Source organism: Schistocerca americana, chromosome 1 (assembly GCF_021461395.2).
Source record: "Schistocerca americana isolate TAMUIC-IGC-003095 chromosome 1, iqSchAmer2.1, whole genome shotgun sequence".
Taxonomy (NCBI): domain Eukaryota; kingdom Metazoa; phylum Arthropoda; class Insecta; order Orthoptera; family Acrididae; genus Schistocerca; species Schistocerca americana.
Window position 1 is genome coordinate 996,322,621 of NC_060119.1, and position 20,271 is coordinate 996,342,891.

A 20,271-nucleotide genomic window follows, 5' to 3' on the forward strand; every position below is an offset into this window, starting at 1 on the left:
GTTCCCAGAACTCCTGAAGATGGCCGTTGACTGTGGATATTGTATCACAGACACAGTCCCTTTGACTGTTCAGAGAGGTCACTAAACCCGCCAAAAGATGTAAACAACTATGCATGAGCAGCGCCTATTAGACGAAGGGGATCCGACAGCCGATCAGTTCCAGTCATTCCACCAGGTAGGGGGTGCACGGCTGGTGTTGTCTGTAGCTCAATCATGACTAGACGGTCAATACCGCGGATCGATCGCGTCCGCATTGATCCTTTGTGACAGGAAGGGCTCTCAACAAGGGAAGTGTCCAGGCATCTCAGATAGAACCAAAGTGATGTTGTTCGGACATGGAGGAGATACAGAGGAACTGCCGATAACATGCCTCGGTCAGGCCGGCCAAGGGCTGCTACTGCATTGGATGGCCGCTAGCTATGGATTATGGCTCGGATGAACCCTGATAGCAACGTCACCATGTAGAATACTGCCTTTCGTGCAGCCACAGGTCGTCGTGTTACGACTCAAACTGTGCGCAATAGTCTGCATGATGCACAACTTCACTTCCGACGTCCTTAGCGAAGTCCATGTTTGCGTCCACGACACCATGCAGCGCGGTACAGATGGGCCCGACAGCATGCCGAATGGACCGCTCAGGACTGACATCACGTTCTCTTCGCCGATGAGTGTTGCATATGCCTTCAACCAGACAATTGTCGGAGACGTGTTTGGAGGCAACCCGGCCAGTCCGATCGACTTAGACACACTGTCCAGCGAGTGCAGCAAGTTGGAGGTTCCCTGAAGTTTTGCATTATGTGGGGCGACGTACGCTGCTGGTGGCCATGGAAGGCGCCCTAACGGCTTTACGATACCTCCGGCCGATGGTACAACCATATCGGCAGCATATTGACGAGGCATTCGTCTTCATGGAAGACAATTCGCGCCCCATTAATGCACATCTTGTGAATGACTTGTGGATAGTATGCCACGACGAATACAGGCATGCATCAATGCAAGAGGACGTGCTACTGGGTATTAGAGGTACCGGTGTGTGCAGTAATCTGCACCACCACCTCTGAAGGTCTCACTGTATGATGGTACAACAGGAAATGTGCGGTTTCCATGGGCAATTAAAAGTCGGAAATGATGTTTATGTAGATGTCTATTCCAATTTTCTGTACAGGTTCCGAAACTCTCGGAACCGAAGTGATGCAAAAAATTCTTTGATGTATTACCGAAGAGTTGCGTAGCTTCGATCCTTTGGTATCATAACGTCTTCTACCCAAGTTCCAATCATTCAGTCTGGTCTCCCTTTGTAGTTGCTGGGAGCTACAGCACAGGGAGCTAAATAGTAACAAAAAGAGTTGCGGTTATTCCTTACAGGACAACGCGTGAGCACTCGCCGCCAAAGCGTCTATGACAGTATTAACAGGTGGGCTTGATGAAAGGATAGTTTGTGCAATGACAGAATTACGAGCTGTTTTTGATGACAAGATAGTTCCTGACACTTTTAGTTCGGCTGAAACTGGTGCGCCACCTGTGACAGTCCGAGGAACGGCGCGGTGTATGTAGCGCTTGAAGCCTGGCTTGCAGTATTGGCCCCCGCGGAAAGCCACACACAGCAGTTTGCGTCTTACGTCGAGTATTTTGATAGTTGATAATTTCTTTGCGAGAGTTTCTCTTGCGGTGAATGAAAAACGAATAGTATGTAACTTGAGTCCTGGCCGTTGCAGACAGCATCACCAAGGTGGGCATCCCGTGCGACCCCTCGGACCACCCGTGCGAGCGGCTGCGGCTGGTGCCGGAGGCGCTGCAGGCGGCGCCCGTCTGCGGCAGCGACGGACTCACCTACGGCAACCCTCTGGCGCTCATGTGCGCCATGACCACCGCCACCGACGGTGCGTACATCTCTCTGCACTCGAACTAAGGCCACTCTGCTGGTCTGAGAATAAGAGTCTGCTCACTTGGGGGGAGCTGTCAGTAAGCGTTGGTACTAGCTCAAATTTATCTGATTTTCTCACCGAGGTCATTAAGCGAGGTGTAACACGTTTCTCGAGTCTTCCTCTACCGTGATCCCTCGAAATTGTAACACAAAGCCTCTCCCTGATGCACATTGCTTCTCTTGCAACGTCTGGCGCTGACGTCTGATATGCATCAGTGTCACACTCTCGCGCTTGCTAAATCATCCTTTGCTAAAACCCACCCGCTATTCGTTGAAGTAAGATACAAGATGAAAGGATATCAATGACAAGAATATGGAGTAGGAGTAAATCGAAGAGAAGTAACAGAAATGAGAACAATGAGGAACTTATATCAGATTTGGTGAGCACGAAATAGATGGAGTAAGGGAATTCTGTCACCTAGGCAGCAAAATAACCCATCTCGGACGGAGCAAGAAGTACATAAAAAAGAGATGAGCATCGGCAAAAATGACATTTCTGGCCAAGAGAAATGTATTAGTATCAAACATAGGCCTTAATTTGAGGAAATTTCTGAGAACGCACGTTTGGAGCACACTATTGTATGGTGGTGAAACACAAACTGTGGGAAAATCGAAACAGAAGACAATCGAAGCATTTGAGATGTGGTGAAACAGAATAATGTTGAAAATTAAGTGGACTGATAAGGTAAGTGATGAGAAGGTTCTCTGGAGAATCGAAGAGGAAAGGTATATATGGAAGAAACAGACAAGGAGAAGGAACAGGATGATAGGAGATCTGTCAAGACATCAGGGAATAACTGAGACACAGAGATTGGAATACATCCTGAAAATAACTGTGAAGTAGGTTGTTGCAAGTGCTCCTCTGAGACGAAGAGAGTTTCGTGCCAGGCCTTATGAAACCAGTAAGTTTGATGACTTAAAAAAAAAATCTATATCTTCCATTGATCCAACATTATATGTCCCCGGCTGGTGAGAAATAGTGAAGAATCAGAACCCATGCGAAACTTTCGCACTTTTTCAGTTTTAAACAATGACAGTATTTGTAATAAGAGTAATCGTAGGGATAAGGGTCCATGTGGGAATGAAGAGAAAACATCTTTAAAGACGAACGGAACGACGGGAAATAATAATCACGAATTTATGATACATCCTTGTGTATACATTTTTAGGCATCCAAAAATGTGTTTTGTATTCAGAATGTTTGTCCTGGCTTGTACTACAGGCAGAGATCAGAGACGGTCAGTAGGGCCAGATAACTTATAACTTTAACTCGACGAACATTTTCAAGTACAGTAAGCAATTTAGGTCGTAGTAGCAATAGGTAAGTTACAATTCAAGACGACAATGACAAACATGTTTGTCGTTCCAGAAAGTATATTTGTTTAGAAAAGTCAGCTTCTGCGACCGGCAGAGATAACAGACTACAGCAATGGTCATATTTGTTATCAAAGACAATGATGTATACAAATTATCCAGCCAGTAAGTACTTTACAACCAACAAAATGATGTTTGTAATAATCTAATATGAAAAAGGAGACTCTTATTCCTGATTAATAAATAAGCACCGTAAAATATAGGTATGAAGCCGGGCATCCATTACAACCATTTTGACTATGATACTTAAGACTCTTGTATATTAAAATTTTCACAGATAGTAAATTTTGCGCGAAATCGGTAGGCAATATCAGAAGCCGGTTAAAAAAATCTTTCTAACGAAATGTAGAAAGACCAGCAAAGCGTGGGGGATTTACGCAGAGGCTGGCAGCTGCCCCCAACGATCATAAATGTAACGCATTGCTCATAAATCAGCCGAAATACCGATTACCGATTCACTGTAAGTCTGGCTATCAATCACTGGAAACACCTCACAACCGTTAAATAATTGGTAGACTGAACTTGAATAAAACCACAAAAAGCTGTCCATCGATGATTTATTCACGCAACCAGTTTCACTACGTTGAAGTGGCGTCTTAGGTGATGCTACATGGAAAGGAAACCATTCGTGCAATCTGCACTCATATATTTAAAAAATTAATTAATGACAGCCAATGAAAGTAAACCTAAATAAAAAGTACTTAGATTAGATTAGATTAATACTAGTTCCATGGATCATGAATACGATATTTCGTAATGATGTGGAACGAGTAAAATTTTCCAATAAATGACATAATTAAGTTAATTTAACAACATACTTAAGTTAATATAACAACTTTATTATTTTTTTGTGTTTTTTAATTTTTTATTTAATTTTTTTATAATTTTTTTTCTTAATTTATATCTAAAAATTCCTCTATGGAGTAGAAGGAGTTGTCATTCAGAAATTCTTTTAATTTCTTCTTAAATACTTGTTGGTTATCTGCCAGACTTTTGATACTATTTGGTAAGTCACCAAAGACTTTAGTGGCAGTATAATTCACCCCTTTCTGTGCCAAAGTTAGATTTAATCTTGAATAGTGAAGATCATCCTTTCTCCTAGTAGTAGTTATGCACACTGCTATTACTTTTGAATTGGGTTTGGTTGTTAATAACAAATTTCATAAGAGAGTATATATATTGAGAAGCTACTGCGAATATCCCTAGATCCTTAAATCAATGTCTGCAACATGATCTTGGGTGGACTCCAGGTATTATTCTGATTACACGCTTTTGTGCAATAAATACTTTATTCCTCAGTGATGAATTACCCCAAAATATCATACCATATCAAAGCAATGAGTGAAAATAGGCGCCCGCATCTCGTGGTCGTGCGGTAGCGTTCTCGCTTCCCACGCCCGGGTTCCCGGGTTCGATTCCCGGCGGGGTCAGGGATTTTCTCTGCCTCGTGATGGCTGGGTGTTGTGTGCTGTCCTTAGGTTAGTTAGGTTTAAGTAGTTCTAAGTTCTAGGGGACTTATGACCACAGCAGTTGAGTCCCATAGTGCTCAGAGCCATTTGAACCATTTTGAAAATAGGCGTAGTAAGCTAATTTACTAAGTTGTTTATCACCAAAATTTGCAATGACCCTTATTGCATAAGTAGCTGAACTCAAACATTTCAGCAGATCTTTAATGTGTTTCTTCCAATTTAATCTCTCATCAATGGACACACCTAAAAATTTGGAACATTCTACCTTAGCTATATGCTTCTGATTAAGGTCTATATTTATTAATGGCGTCATACCATTTACTGTTCGGAATTGTATGTACTGTGTCTTATCAAAATTCAGTGAGAGTCCGTTTACAAGGAACCACTTAGTAATTTTCTGAAAGACAGTATTGACAATTTCATCAGTTAATTCTTGTTTGTCAGGTGTGATTACTATACTTGTATCATCAGCAAAGAGAACTAACTTTGCCTCTTCATGAATATAGAATGGCAAGTCATTAATATATATTAAGAACAACAAAGGACCCAAGACTGACCCTTGTGGAACCCCATTCTTGATAGTTCCCCAGTTTGAGGAATGTGCTGATCTTTGCATAGTATGAGAACTGCTTATTTCAACTTTCTGCACTCGTCCAGTTAGGTACAAATTGAACTATTTGTGCACTGTCCCACTCATGCCACAATATTTGAGTTTGTATAGCAGAATTTCATGATTTACACAATCAAAAGCCTTTGAGAGATCACAAAAAATCCCAATGGGTGGTGTTTGGTTATTCAGATCATTCAAAATTTGATTGGTGAAGGCATATATGGCATTTTCTGTTGAAAAACCTTTCTGGAAACCAAACTGACATTTTGTTAGTACTTCATGTTTACAGATATGTGAAGCTACTCTTGAATACATTAATTTCTCAAAAAGTTTGGATAAAGCTGTTAGAAGGGAGATTGGACAGTAATTGTTGACATCAGATCTATCCCCCTTTTTATGCAAAGGTATAACAATAGCATATTTCAGTCTATCAGGGAAAGTGCCCTGTTCCAGAGAGCTATTACACAGGTGGCTGAGAATCTTACTTATCTGTTGAGAACAAGCTTTTAGTATTTTGCTGGAAATGCCATCAATTCCATGTGAGTTTTTGCTTTTAAGCAAGTTTATTATTTTCCTAATTTCAGAGGGAGAGGTGGGTGAGATTTCAATTGTATCAAATTGCATAGGTATGGCCTCTTTCATTAACAGCCTAGCATCTTCTAATGAACACCTGGATCCTACTATATCCACAACATTTAGAAAATGATTATTAAAAATATTTTCGACTTCTGACTTTTTGTTCGTAAAGTTTTCATTCAATTTGATGGTAATACTGTCTTCCTGTGCTCTTGGCCTGTTTCTCTTTTAATAATATTCCAAATTGTTTTAATTTTATTATCACAGTTGCTGATTTCAGACATGATACACATACTTCTGGATTTTTAATAACTTTTCTTAATATAACACAGTAGTTTTTATAATGTTTGATAATTTCTGGGTCACTACTCTTTCTTGCTGTCAGATACATTTCCCTTTTCCGGTTACAAGATATTTTTATACCCTTAGTAAGCCATGGTTTGTTACAAGGTTTCTTACGAGTATATTTAACTATTTTCTTGGGGAAGCAGTTTTCAAATGCATTTACAAAAATGTCATGAAATAAATTATATTTTAAATTGGCATCAGGTTCACGGTACACCTCATCCCAGTCTAACTGCTATAGGCTTTCCCTGAAATTTGCAATTGTTAAATGGTTGACTGAACGTACTACTTTGGAGGACTGTTTAGTACTGCTGAATGGAGCTATGTCATATATTGTAACTAGCTGTGCATCATGATCAGAATGACCATTCTCAACAGGCTGAGAATTTATCTGGTTAAACTTATCTTGGTCTATAAAGATGTTATCTATCAGTGAGCTGCTATCCTTTACCACCCGAGTAGGAAAATCAATAATGGGTTTCAAATTGAAAGAACCAAGTAATACTTTAAGGTCATTTTTCCTATTACCCTCTTCCAGAGAATCTACATTGAAGTCCCCACAAATAATAATTTGCTTCCCCCTGTCTGACAGATAGCACAACAAGGAGTCCAAATTTTTCAGATATACATGAAAATTTCCTAATGGGGATCTATATACAGTTACAATTATAAATGTGCCTTTATTTAATTTAAGCTCACAGGCACATGCTTCTATATGTTTCTCTACACAAAACTTTTTTATTTCTGTACTTTTTGCACAATGATAACTTTTGACATATATGGCAACTCCTCGTTTCTCCATATTTTCTCTCATTACATGTGCAGAGAGCTTATATCCACTTACATTTACCTTATCCATATCAGTAAAAATGTGATGCTCAGACAGGCATAGTATATCTATTTCATCCTCAACTTCTAAATCTTCTAAACAAACCGGAAGCTCATCTATTTTATTCTTTAAACTCCCAATATTTTGATGAAATATACTTACATTATTTTTAATTATACTTTTATGAGAACCTTTCCTTATTCTATCATTTGCAGTACTCTCCTGTCTGAGTTTCTCATTGTGCTTAGGCCTAGTTCCTATACCAGTGGTCACATGGTGTTCAGAGAGGCAGATTATGTCAACTGGGTTGGGTGACTTTAATTCATCAATGCAATTACTGAGGACTGAGATACAATTTGGTGGAGATAAAATTTCTGGTGATTGGTGAAAATTTATAATTGACAGCTGGGATTGGTGATCCAATGTGCTAGAATTGTGCTGTTTAATTTCTTTCCTAAACTGAAGATTTGTTTCAATCCTGGCCTCTCGTAGAACTTGACATCTTTCTGTCTTACCTATCCTAAAAAAGGTGCTGCTCCAACACCTGTAACCACTGGTATTTTACCATTCATGGCAGTGCCTCCCCCCCTTAAATTTCCTGCTATTACCCCAGCCAGTTTCCCCTTCCCTTTCCTGTTGAGATGTAGGCCGTGCCTAGTATAGTCCCACCTACTGAGAGAATCAACAGGAACCACACCAATATGAGCCCCCGCACCCGACCCAAGCAGCCGTTCCAACTCCAAATTAACTCTCCCAACAGAAGAGTTCAAATGAGGCCGGTCATGGCGTCTCAGGACAGATACAAATTCAACATTGGTGTGTCTCGATGCCGACGCAATCTTACACTAGTGTCGCATAGATTAGCACACGGAGACACTCCCAACGTTCGTAGTCACAGAATCCAACCCTATGAAAAGGGGGAGCCGTCAAAAACAACAACAGACAGAGCATTGGGGCGAAACGTGCAGGGGTTGAGAAACTACGATGAAAAGATCAGTGGTTAATGTAGTAAATTGTGATTAAATTCTAATACAAGAAGCATAAAATAAGACACCATCAATAGAGCGTCTGACTCAGAAACGTAACCCTCCAACCACCCCTTGTTACTACAAGGATAACAACCCCCAGATGGAGAAAGTTATGCAAGATAAAAAGTCAGGAAGCGAGAAATTAAGTAAACTATGGGCCTACATGTGCAAATTTAATGCAGCTGTAGGACTAAAAATATTAAAACTCTTGTAAGGTTAAAAACCTTATTTAAGACACTTACCAGTAACCAACTAGTCAGAACCAAAAATGAACATATCAGATAACAGGAGACCCATTTATAATGACAAGCCAGGAAACCAGAAGAACAGATTAATAAACCGCGTTACGTAACTTCAATGTCCAAATACATCATACGAAATTTACATATCCTGTAGTCGGTTATCTCGAAGATAAAGCCCTGGAATCGGTCAGCTGTACACTAAACTGGCGGGCTTTAATAGAAGGGAAGACAACAACACGTGATAGGCGCGGCGGGATTTTGAACTCCGAAGGTTGGCGAGCGCCTTAACAATATGACATTGAATCTACAGATCAAAGAACATAGTAAAAAACTTCACGTGACTATCATCACGATAGCTCATTGTATTAGAGAGAATGCTACATATGAATAATGAGCGAATAAGGTACCAAAAGTGAGTATAAAATGCATATTCGTGTCACCAGCTGCACAATTGAATGTTTATTCTCTACCGCTTTTAGTTGTAACAAACATTTAATAACTGAAACCGACAAAGAATAAACACACAATGGTACAGCTTATGGCACAAATATGCTTCTCTCAAAGTACTGAACAGCCGTGGACACCTAAGAAAGGTTTGATGAATACTAAAGATCATTGGATCCAAGGAGTTAAATTATAGTGTTCAAACAATCAAAGTTAATTAGAATACCGCAGTGTGTTAGCTCCATCTGTTTATTTAAAGTATGCAAGGGTAGTGTGTTCTTATGCGAACTATCTCAACCTCTTCAAGGAAAAATCTTCAAGAAATCGGAAGCCGAGATTGTAAATGTATGTCGCCTCTCGCGGACGGCTGTAGCTGCCTATGTTCTAAAGTTGTATCCGTTAAATAATTGTCTAATAACTTGCGATTTAAAGTTTCAACAGACACACGTAACAGGTTGTAGAATAGGTATATGCCATCCTGCAGTTCATTCAACGATTGCTAGGGAAATATAATTTATCAACGCAGGATGATGCTTACACTTCAGTCGTTCTGCCATTTCTTGAGTTCTGACAGTTTGTTTAGGACTCTTACCTGGACGGAGTGACACAAGGAAAACGGAAGACTGAAAAAAGAACTGAGCGGAGATACTCATCCGAACCCTCTGACGGAAGAAATAGGGTCGGAATGGTATTGTTATTATTATTATTATTATTATTAGTATTATTATTATTAAAATTACGACTCTGGGAGCAATACATGAGTTCCCATCGCCAATATATTTCTAAACGATAATGACGAGAACCTCAGAGAAAATCGAGCTCTCACGGAACATAACAGAAAGCCGCTGTTCTTTACTATTGGAATGGGATAGGAAGAGAGTGAGCGGTTAGTAGGACCAAAGTATCCCTTGCCACACATTATAAGGAGACTTGCAGAGCATAGATGCAGAGGTAGGTTGACTGCACTGTAAACTGTGCAGACAACTGTTGACGTTAATTTCCAATATCATCTTATATTGATCTTGACAGCAGCGTAAAGTAAAATGTGTAGCCAAGGAACAATATTTATTACATGTTTGCTATGTAATGAACAGTTTAGATAAGGTATGCAGAGAGAAAACAGTGTGGTTTAAAATAATAGAAATTAGAATTCAGCCCGTGTAGTCTTTACGTTTGTGGGATCTCTTCATATTTATTTACGGCTGTCGCTGGCTATCGCTCGCGTTTCTCTTTAGATATGGGCATTGCCTGCTTGGATTGCGTGCAACAATATACAAAGTAGTTTACTTGACGACTGGCTATAGTAACAGCAGTTGCTTATTTACGTATTATGTCTGTGGGGAAAGAGACGATTACGAGAAGAAAGCAGTTAGTGACTCGGGAATCTTTCCGGCAATAGTACTCAGATTCACACGATGCCCACAAGATTGTCAGGCATGCAGCTGACAATGCAGTTAAGAATATCTCCAGTTTCAAGAAACTAGGTCATTTTGAATATGACTCCACTGATGTAGTGTAGTCTCACTTGCACACTAGAGTTTCTTGAAGACATGTTTCAGGAGATTTGTATCCTTTATCATAGTTCCTACAGAAAGCAAAAATCTATCGTTACTGACATCTGTGCAAGCTCTACAAAAAATCTTCTTACTTAATCAAGTTGGTAGACTCCTTACAAATAGTAAAGAAGTCAATACTTCAGCACAGGAATTTTACAAAGTGATTGCCTTTTTTTCAGCTCAAAGTGATATACCCAAGTCCCGTAGCCCATAACAATCCGTGACCCAGTAATCTCCCAATTGGCCTCAAATTGCTCCAATTTTCGTTGAATCGTGTAGTTTGTTGTGAGCATGCGTGGAACCCATCTTGAGCACAGCTTTAAAATCCAAATCCAAGAATCTCCCGATCATTAAACACATACTTCCAATGTTCACTGATAGCTGTAGCGCCAAGAGTTGTGATGCGCAGGTCTGCACGAATGATGGCATCCGCACGATTCACCATGTTGGGAGCCGTGGCTGTAACAAGACATCCCGATCATGGACATTGGTGGAGCGCAGTTTTGGCACCTCCTGACGCTTTAACTTTCTTTATCCATCATCCAGTAGTAAAAGGCAGAATGGATAATTAACATTTAAAGTCCGATTCCTATATAATCTCTTTCAAATAATGACAAAATTGAGTATTAAACCATTGCTTGACAAACCTCAGTCTTTTCGCAGTGTTCTGGCTTGCGTGAAGTTTTACAGTTCCTTAAAAACCACAGCGAAAGAGATTATGATTAGGATATCTATTTTGATTTTACTCTGAATATTAGTGATTAAATTGTTGGGACGTCCAGTACAGTTCTTTCCAATTCTTGGCACAGCTAGTCTTGCAGTACCTTTTTTCCCAATTGATAAAAAAAGTTTTTGGTTTCGGTTTTGTGATATGAATTAATTTTTGAATGAAAGGTTATAGGAAGTTACGAGCGATATGAGTCTTGATTCATTTTAATACATCCTTTGTAGCTTCACTACACCAAATACAACGTGTGCGATATGTGCGCACGTCAACAACGTAACATACGCGACTTCCAACTCACAGTTACTGGAAAATACCAAAAGAAAAGTAAACAAAGATATACCTAAATGCACAAAGACGCAATTTGACAATAACATCATCGTTGAGTGTTATACGTTTACATCGTAGTATTTTGATTTCATTATTTTTACACTTAAAATTAATGCTGTAAGTATTAGAGAGAATAGTACATAGTGAAAATAGTAATACCAATAATAATAATAATAATAATGATAATCACTGTTACTGATGTTTTCAAGATTACAATATTTGTTTGATACTTTTTTAGTATTACGATATTTCTTCCAAAATACATTCGTACATAAATAGGAGGGTAACCCCGAAAAGTAAGGTCTCCTATTTTCTTATAAGTACATAGACCTGTTTATTTCTACAATGGTTTACATCAATTTACAGATTGAACATTTAACTATTTTTCGACAGAATCACCATTTCTGTCGATGCATTTTTGTAGACGCTGTGGCAGTTTTTGTATGCCCATGTCATACCAGCTCCCCGCCATGCTGTTCAGAAAATTATGAACCTCTTCTTTCACCTCGCCGTCGGAGCTGAATCGCTAGGACCACAATTAACGCTGACAAGTACTGTGAGACTCTGAAAAAAGTGAAAAGGGCAATTCAGAACCGGAGGAATCTTGAGCAAGGATGTACACATTCTCTATGACAACGCTCGCCCACACATCGCTCGGCAAATGGTTGCTCTCCTGCAACAGTTTCAGTGGAACATAATCACACACACACCCTATAGTCCTGACTTGGCGCCCAGTGACTATCACCCGTTCTCCAGGTTAAAAGAAACATTTGGCCGGAAAGCGATTCAGCTCCGACGACGAGGTGAAAGAAGAGGTTCTACATCTACATCTACATCTACATGCATACTCCGCAATCCACCATACGGTGCGTGGCGGAGGGTACCTCGTACCACACCTTGCATCTTCTCTCCCTGTTCCACTCCCAAACAGAACGAGGGAAAAATGACTGCCTATATGCCTCTGTACGAGCCCTAATGTCTCTTATCTTATCTTTGTTGTCTTTCCGCGAAATATAAGTTGGCGGCAGCAAAATTGTACTGCAGTCAGCCTCAAATGCTGGTTCTCTAAATTTCCTCACTAGCGATTCACGAAAAGAACGCCTCCTTTCCTCCAGAGACTCCCACCCGAGTTCCTGAAGCATTTCCGTAACACTCACGTGATGATCAAACCTACCAGTAACAAATCTAGCAGCCCGCCTCTGAATTGCTTCTATATCCTCCCTCAATCCGACATGATAGGGATCCCAAACGCTCGAGCAGTACTCAAGAATAGGTCGTATTAGTGTTTTATAACCGCTCTCCTTTACAGATGAACCACATCTTCCCGAAATTCTACCAATTTATCTATATTTAGAGTTAGGTGCCATTCTTTACACCAATCACAAATCCTGTCCAAGTCATCTTGTATCCTCCTACAGTCACTCAACGACGACACCTTCCCGTACACCACAGCATCATCAGCAAACAGCCGCACATTGCTATCCACCCTATCCAAAAGATCATTTATGTAGATAGAAAACAATAGCGGACCTACCACAATTCCCTGGGGCACTCCAGATGATACCCTCACCTCCGATGAACACTCACCATCGAGGAAAACGTACTGGGTTCTATTACTTAAGAAGTCTTCGAGCCACTCACATACTTGGGAACCAATCCGATATGCTCGTACCTTAGTTAGGAGTCTGCAGTGGGGCACCGAGTCAAACGCTTTCCGGAAGTCAAGGAATATGGCATCCGTCTACATGCATACTCCGCAATCCACCATACGGTGCGTGGCGGAGGGTACCTCGTACCACACCTTGCATCTTCTCTCCCTGTTCCACTCCCAAACAGAACGAGGGAAAAATGACTGCCTATATGCCTCTGTACGAGCCCTAATGTCTCTTATCTTATCTTTGTGGTCTTTCCGCGAAATATAAGTTGGCGGCAGTAATGCATGGTTCGCGAGATATCATGTGAAAAATGTGCGAGTTGCGTTTCGCAGGAGTGATGCTTTCTAAAGCCGCGCTGACGCATGAGCAGCAACTTCTCTGTCTCAAGGAAATTCATTATATTCGAACTGAGAATATTTTAGAGAACCCTGCAACAAACCGATGGTAAGGATACTGGTCTGTAATTTTGAGGATCCGTCCTTTTACCATTCTTATATACAGGCGTCACCTGCGCTTTTTTCCAGTCGCTCGGGACTTAACGTTGGGCAAGAGATTCCCGATAAATGCAAGCTAAGTAAGGAGCCAATGCAGTAGAGTGCTCTCTGTAAAACCGAAATGGAATCCCATCAGGACCTGGCGATTTGTTTATTTTCAACCCATTCAGCTGCTTCACAACCCCAGGTATGTCTATCATTATGTCCTTTTCTTTCTGAACAGCATGGCGGCGAGCTGGTATGACATGGGCATACAAAAACTGCCACAGCGTCTACAAAAATGTATCGACAGAAATGGTGATTATGTCGAAAAATAGCTAAATGTTCAAGCTGTAAAATGATGTAGACCATTGTAGAAATAAACAGGTCTATGTACTTATAAAAAATAGGAGACCTTACTTTCGGGATTACCCTCGTAATTACATTCGTGCGTAAATAATTATATTTTAACATCTCTTTCTACATAAATGAAAATCAGTAACTGATGTTGTGAGAAAAATGTTAATGGCTTGGGTGCTACATTATTGCATGTATTGTTTTGTGTACTAGTAAATAAAAGTTTGCCTTTGATCAATTGGATTATACCGTCACCGACCAGATCGTTGGAGATGGAGATCTACATCTACATCTACATCCATACTCCGCAAGGCACCTGACGGTGTGTGGCGGAGGGTACCTTGAGTACCTCTATCGGTTCTCCCTTCTATTCCAGTCTCGTATTGTTCGAGGAAAGAAGGATTGTTGGTATGCCTCTGTGTGGGCTCTAATCTCTCTGAATTTATCCTCATGGCCTCTTAGCGAGATATACGTAGGAGGGAGCAATATACTGCTTGACTCCTCGGTGAAGGTATGTTCTCGAAACTTCAACAAAAGCCCGTACCGAGCTACTGAGCGTCTCTCCTGCAGAGTCTTCCACTGGAGTTTATCTATAATCTCCGTAACGCTTTCGCGATTACTAAATGATCCTGTAACGAAGCGCGCTGCTGTCCGTTGGATCTTTTCTATCTCTTCTATCAAGCCTATCTGGTACGGATCCCACACTGCTGAGCAGTATTCAAGCAGTGGGCGAACAAACGTACTGTAACCTACTTCCTTTGTTTTCGGATTGCATTTCCTTATGATTCTTCCAATAAAGCTCAGTCTGGCATCTGCTTTACCGACGATCAACTTTATATGATCATTCCATTTTAAATCACTCCTAATGCGTACTCCCAGATAATTTATGAAATTAACTGCTTCCAGTTGCTGACCTGCTATATTGTAGCTAAATGATAAGGGATCTTTCTTTCTATGTATTCGCAGCACATTACACTTGTCTACATTGAGATTCAATTGCCATTCCCTGCACCATGCGTCAATTCGCTGCAGATCCTCCTGCATTTCAGTACAATTTTCCATTGTTACAACTTCTCGATATACCAGAGCATCATCCGCAAAAAAGCCTCAGTGATCTTCCGATGTCATCCACAAGGTCATTTATGTATATTGTGAATAGCAACGGTCCTACGACACTCCCCTGCGGCACACCTGAAATCACTCTTATTTCGGAAGACTTCTCTCCATTGAGAATGACATGCTGCGTTCTGTTATCTAGGAACTCTTCAATCCAATCACACAATTGGTCTGATAGTCCATATGCTGTTACTCTGATGGAGCAGGGTGTAAAAGTAGATCAAATACCCAGACAGGTCCATTTCAGGGGAACCATTGCGCTATTTATTTTCAGGGAGTTAATGAGGATTTTAAAAGCCGTTATCCTCCAGAATCTAAACCAGTGTTTCACCACTGCGCCACCTTTTTCGGTCCAAAATACTTGGTAGTGATTAATGAAGTGAAATTGGAAGAGGTCAGAGATTTTTGGCCAGATGTGCGTTTAGTGATAAAAAAGCATCATTGTGTGGTACAGCATTTGTCGTACAGCTCTTTCCCTTATTCACGGATCATTGTCTAACATGCTGTGGTCGCTGCTCGCAGACCTGTCTGCTGTGCACAAAGGAGTCTGCCTGCCGGCTGATGATGAGGACGCAGGAGAAGAGGAACCAGGAGAAGGAGAAGGCGAAGACGTAGAGGAGGGCAGTACCGGCAGCGGCAGCGGCAGTGGCGGAGGCGGCGACGAGCAGGAGGGGTCCGGCGCGCAGACACCGCCGACCCCAGCAGCTGGCGACCCGGCGGACGTGGCCGCAGCCAGCTAGCAGCCGCCATTGGCGCCAGTCGGCTATGCTGCGGTCAGCTACAAGGAGCGTCATGGGCGCGCTCTAATATTTCGCATAAGGCACAGCCGAGTGAGACGTCCACGATTAAACGATATCCCAGCGACTTGGTTATCTGACAAACAAGACTTAACACTATCCTGCCTGCAGTGTCCATACAACCCAGTGCATTTCTTTAGTGGTTACAAGACTCTTCCGTTGGGATCACGTGACACTCTTTGTTGCAGCAGGAGATGACAGCAAGGACTGGATATCGCTCATTAGTCTCGCCACGCGTGGTAGCCGCGCGGTCAGGGGCGCATTGCCACAGTTCGCGCGGCTCCCTTCGTCGGAGGTTCAAGTCCTCCTTCGAGCATAGGTGTGTGTTATCCTTAGCGTAAGTTAGTTTAAGTTAGATTAAATAGTGTGTAAGCCTAGGGGCCGATGACCTCAGCAGTTTGGTCCCATAGAAGCTTACCACAAATTTCCTAATTTCATTAGTCTTGGCAAGTATAAACAGATGATGGTGTGCTGTAAATGCACAGGCTGATCCGCAACTGAAAAATCTAATACTTTGAAGCTTAGTTATCGCTTCTTCTCGTTTCTTAAGAATATGATAATAGTGTGGAGATATTTAGAGAAAAAAAATTGTATGAAATAAGTTAGGGAGTACAATGGACACTCTAGGAGAGAATGTACGCAAAATGAATCTGCAATGGGAAAAGTTGTATTTGTAAAGTAATTAGTTACATTACTTCTAGTTGCCTAGATTATCATTCTAGAGTATCTGCTGTTGATGTGTTTCAAGAGGAGTTATTTATAGAGATTTCAGTTGATAGAGACTCTGAAACTAATATTAGCACAAGTAATGTGTAAGATATAACTGAAGATTTCCTAATGACAAGAGAAGAACCAACAACTGAATATTTTTCTGAGGCATTGGTCATTTATTATCCGATCACAAGTATATGCTTCCCAGCTGATTTAAATGATGTTCCACTAGCGCAGACGAATAGTGTAGTATAGAAAAGTGAAAAATAGTTTTACAAAGTGGAGAATCAATTATGTCAGCGTATTAAAACCTGCCAAAGAATGCAACATTGTTTTGTCAGGACTTGATGAAAACATGACAACCACACAGTATTGTTAAATAAAGATTTATTACTGATACCTGAGTATCCGGCATTGCCCTGTTGAGTATTTATTTCAATTCTATTAGTCCATCTCCTCCTTCCCTCTCTCTCTGTGCTATGCTACCCCTCCGTCTCTCCGCCCATCACCTCCTCTCCCCTCTCCGTGCATCCCCTCTTGCTTTCTTTCCATGTCCACCTCCTCCCCTCTCCATCTCCTCCTCTTTCTTTTCTCTGTGCATCTCCTCCTCCTCTCTATCCGTCAATCTCCTCCTACCCTCATATATCCTAAACTGTGTCTTACAATGATATAATTTCATCGGTTCATTCAACAGCGTGTATGCATACCGTCTGCTAAATGTGTTGGAACAGCACCGAAGGACAAAAAAAATGTAAACGTCATGACGTCATAACTGCTGCGACAGTTTTACTGTGTGAACAACGAAAATGTGGTAAGCGATAAAAATTTTTCGTCTCATCACTTTGTGGGGGTTGTCAGCGAGAGAAAGCTTTTTAAAGATTTGAAATTATCTGTAAAGTTTGCTGCAAGTCACTAACTGCGCTCCTTATCAAATATTGATTGAATAAAATCTTGTTATTCGCCCGTCGTGGCATGTACTTCTTTTTCACCCTTATCCCTATGATATGAAGGTAGTTATTACTCCCACAGCGACTCTTTCTAGAAATTAATTGTTATGCGTGTCAAGTTGGGTTGAAATCGATCCAGCGATTTTGGAGGAGAAATGGAAAAGTATACGTACATTTTCATAATGTGATAGAATGCCTTTTTTTCGGTATCCTATTTTGATGAAGTATAGCCTGTACGGTGCCCCTAGCCACACTGAAGTTACCAGTGAAAACCCCATAAAAATCCGTCTACTAGTTTTGGAGATTAACGTGTTCCGACAGACAGACAGATAGACAAGAAAGTTACAGTAAAACTTTAAACCACAATATCCTTTTTTTTCGTGATTCGATTTTGATCACTAAAACGTATATGGTGTCCTAAACTATGCTCAAGTTACCAGCAAAAACCCCATGATAACCCATCTAGCAGTTTCGGAGATTTTACAGACAGACACGGCGTTTTACAGATTTGTTATTAGTATAACTTCCGATTTACTACGTTTTTCCACAACTCTACAGGGTGTTACAAAAAGGTACGGCCAAACTTTCAGGAAACATTCCTCACACACAAAGAAAGAAAATATGTTATGTGGACATGTGTCCGGAAACGTTTACTTTCCATGTTAGAGCTCATTTTATTACTTCTCTTCAAATCACATTAATCATGGAATGGAAACACACAGCAACAGAACGTACCAGCGTGACTTCAAACACTTTGTTACAGGAAATGTTCAAAATGTCCTCCGTTAGCGAGGATACATGCATCCATCCTCCGTCGCTTTCAAATGCCCCCATAAATGAAAGTCAAGACGGTCGAGGGCAGGAGAGCGTGGACGCCATGGAATTGGTCCGCCTCTACCTATCCATCGGTCACCGAATCTGTTGTTGAGAAGCGTACGAACACTTCGACTGAAATGTGCAGGAGCTCCATCGTGCATGAACCACATGTTGTGTCGTACTTGTAAAGGCACATGTTCTAGCAGCACAGGTAGAGTATCCCGTATGAAATCATGATAACGTGCTCCATTGAGCGTAGGTGGAAGAACATGGGGCTCAATCAAGACATCACTAACAATGCCTGCCCAAACGTTCACAGAAAATCTGTGTTGATGACGTGATTCCACAATTGCGTGCGGATTCTCGTCAGCCCACACATGTTGATTGTAAAAATTTACAATTTGATCACGTTGGAATGAAGCCTCATCCGTAAAGAGAACATTTGCACTGAAATGAGGATTGACACATTGTTGGATGAACCATTCGCAGAAGTGTACCCGTGGAGGCCAATCAGCTGCTGATAGTGCCTGCACAGGCTGTACATGGTACGGAAACAACTGGTTCTCCCGTAGCACTCTCCATACAGTGACGTGGTCAACGTTACCTTGTACGGCAGCAACTTCTCTGACGCTGACATTAGGGTCATCGTCAACTGCAAGAAGAATTGCCTCGTCCATTGCAGGTGTCCTCGTCGTTCTAGGTCTTCCCCAGTTGCGAGTCATAGGTTGGAATGTTCCGTGGTCCCTAAGACGCCGATCAATTGCTTCGAACGTCTTCCTGTCGGGACACCTTCGTTCTGGAAATCTGTCTCGATACAAACGTACCGCGCCACGGCTATTGCCCCGTGCTAATCCATACATCAAATGGACATCTGCCAACTCCGCATTTGTAAACATTTCACTGACTGCAGAACAACGTTCGTGACGAACCTGTTCATGCTACGTACTGATGTGCTTGATGCTAGTACTGTAGAGCAATGAGTCGCATGTCAACACACGCACCGAAGTCAACATTACCTTCCTTCAATTGGGCCAACTGGCGGTGAATCGAGGAAGTACAGTATATACTGACGAAACTAAAATGAGCTCTAACATGGAAATTAAGCGTTTCCGGACACATGTCCACATAACATCTTTTCTTAACTGTGTGTGAGGAATGTTTCCTGAAAGTTTGGCCGTACCTTTTTGTAACACCCAGTATAGTCTAATGGGTCCATGCCGACCTCTCTCAACATCTCATCCATTTCTAAAACCTAAAAGTTAATGAAATTAACATTTTGCGTTAATCGGATTATTTGAAAGTAAAAAAAAATCGATTTCTTAATTGACTGGAATCTATTCTTTGTACTTGGTAAATCCGAAAAGCAAGTATCAGCGGTTTCTTTTGTGAGGATGGTAACGTTTTTCAAATGTAATTTTATTTGCGTGGATTGCAGACGCCTTAAACTACATCTCCTCCCTAATATGCGTGATTTGTCAGCCTCATGTTGCTACAGGAACCCAGTATTCGTCCCTTCCTACAGCGCTATTGACGCTTATTGCTGATGGTGGTGAATTTCATACGCGAGTAACTCCTCTGATGATGACAACCTCATGGCAACACAGACGAACTACATCTATTTTAAATAAAGAAAGATATGTAAATCACATAGTGGGGTTAGGTTTGCAAGGATAACGTGAAAATGCTTTTCGGCCAAATGATAAAATTTTTCTCTTATTTCTGCACTCGATCTTCATTAAACTCCAAGGCACCGCACGCCATTCCTTTACTCAGTACTACCGCTATACTTAAAATGACTAAAGAGAAGTTTACTCACCCTTCAATACAGGAAAGAAATTACAAAACGTATTTTACCCATGGCGGTCCGGCCAGTTCTCTACATTTTGAAAGCATACGACAGTTCTGTGACAAGAATAAGACTTTCTTCATGACTGCCAGTGGAATACAC

General features: G+C 41.2%; 1 protein-coding gene across 1 annotated transcript in view; it reads left to right on the forward strand.

Moving 5' to 3' along the window:
* The window catches only part of LOC124595881 (agrin-like), a 279,110-nt gene extending 262,191 nt beyond the window's left edge, over positions 1-16,919 (forward strand). The window contains exons 8-9 of the mRNA XM_047134792.1: positions 1,716-1,880; positions 15,575-16,919. Coding sequence (XP_046990748.1) covers positions 1,716-1,880; positions 15,575-15,792 — 383 coding nt within the window. The 3' untranslated portion in view covers positions 15,793-16,919. The remainder of the gene's footprint in view (positions 1-1,715; positions 1,881-15,574) is intronic.
* Positions 16,920-20,271: the final 3,352 nt, after the last annotated feature.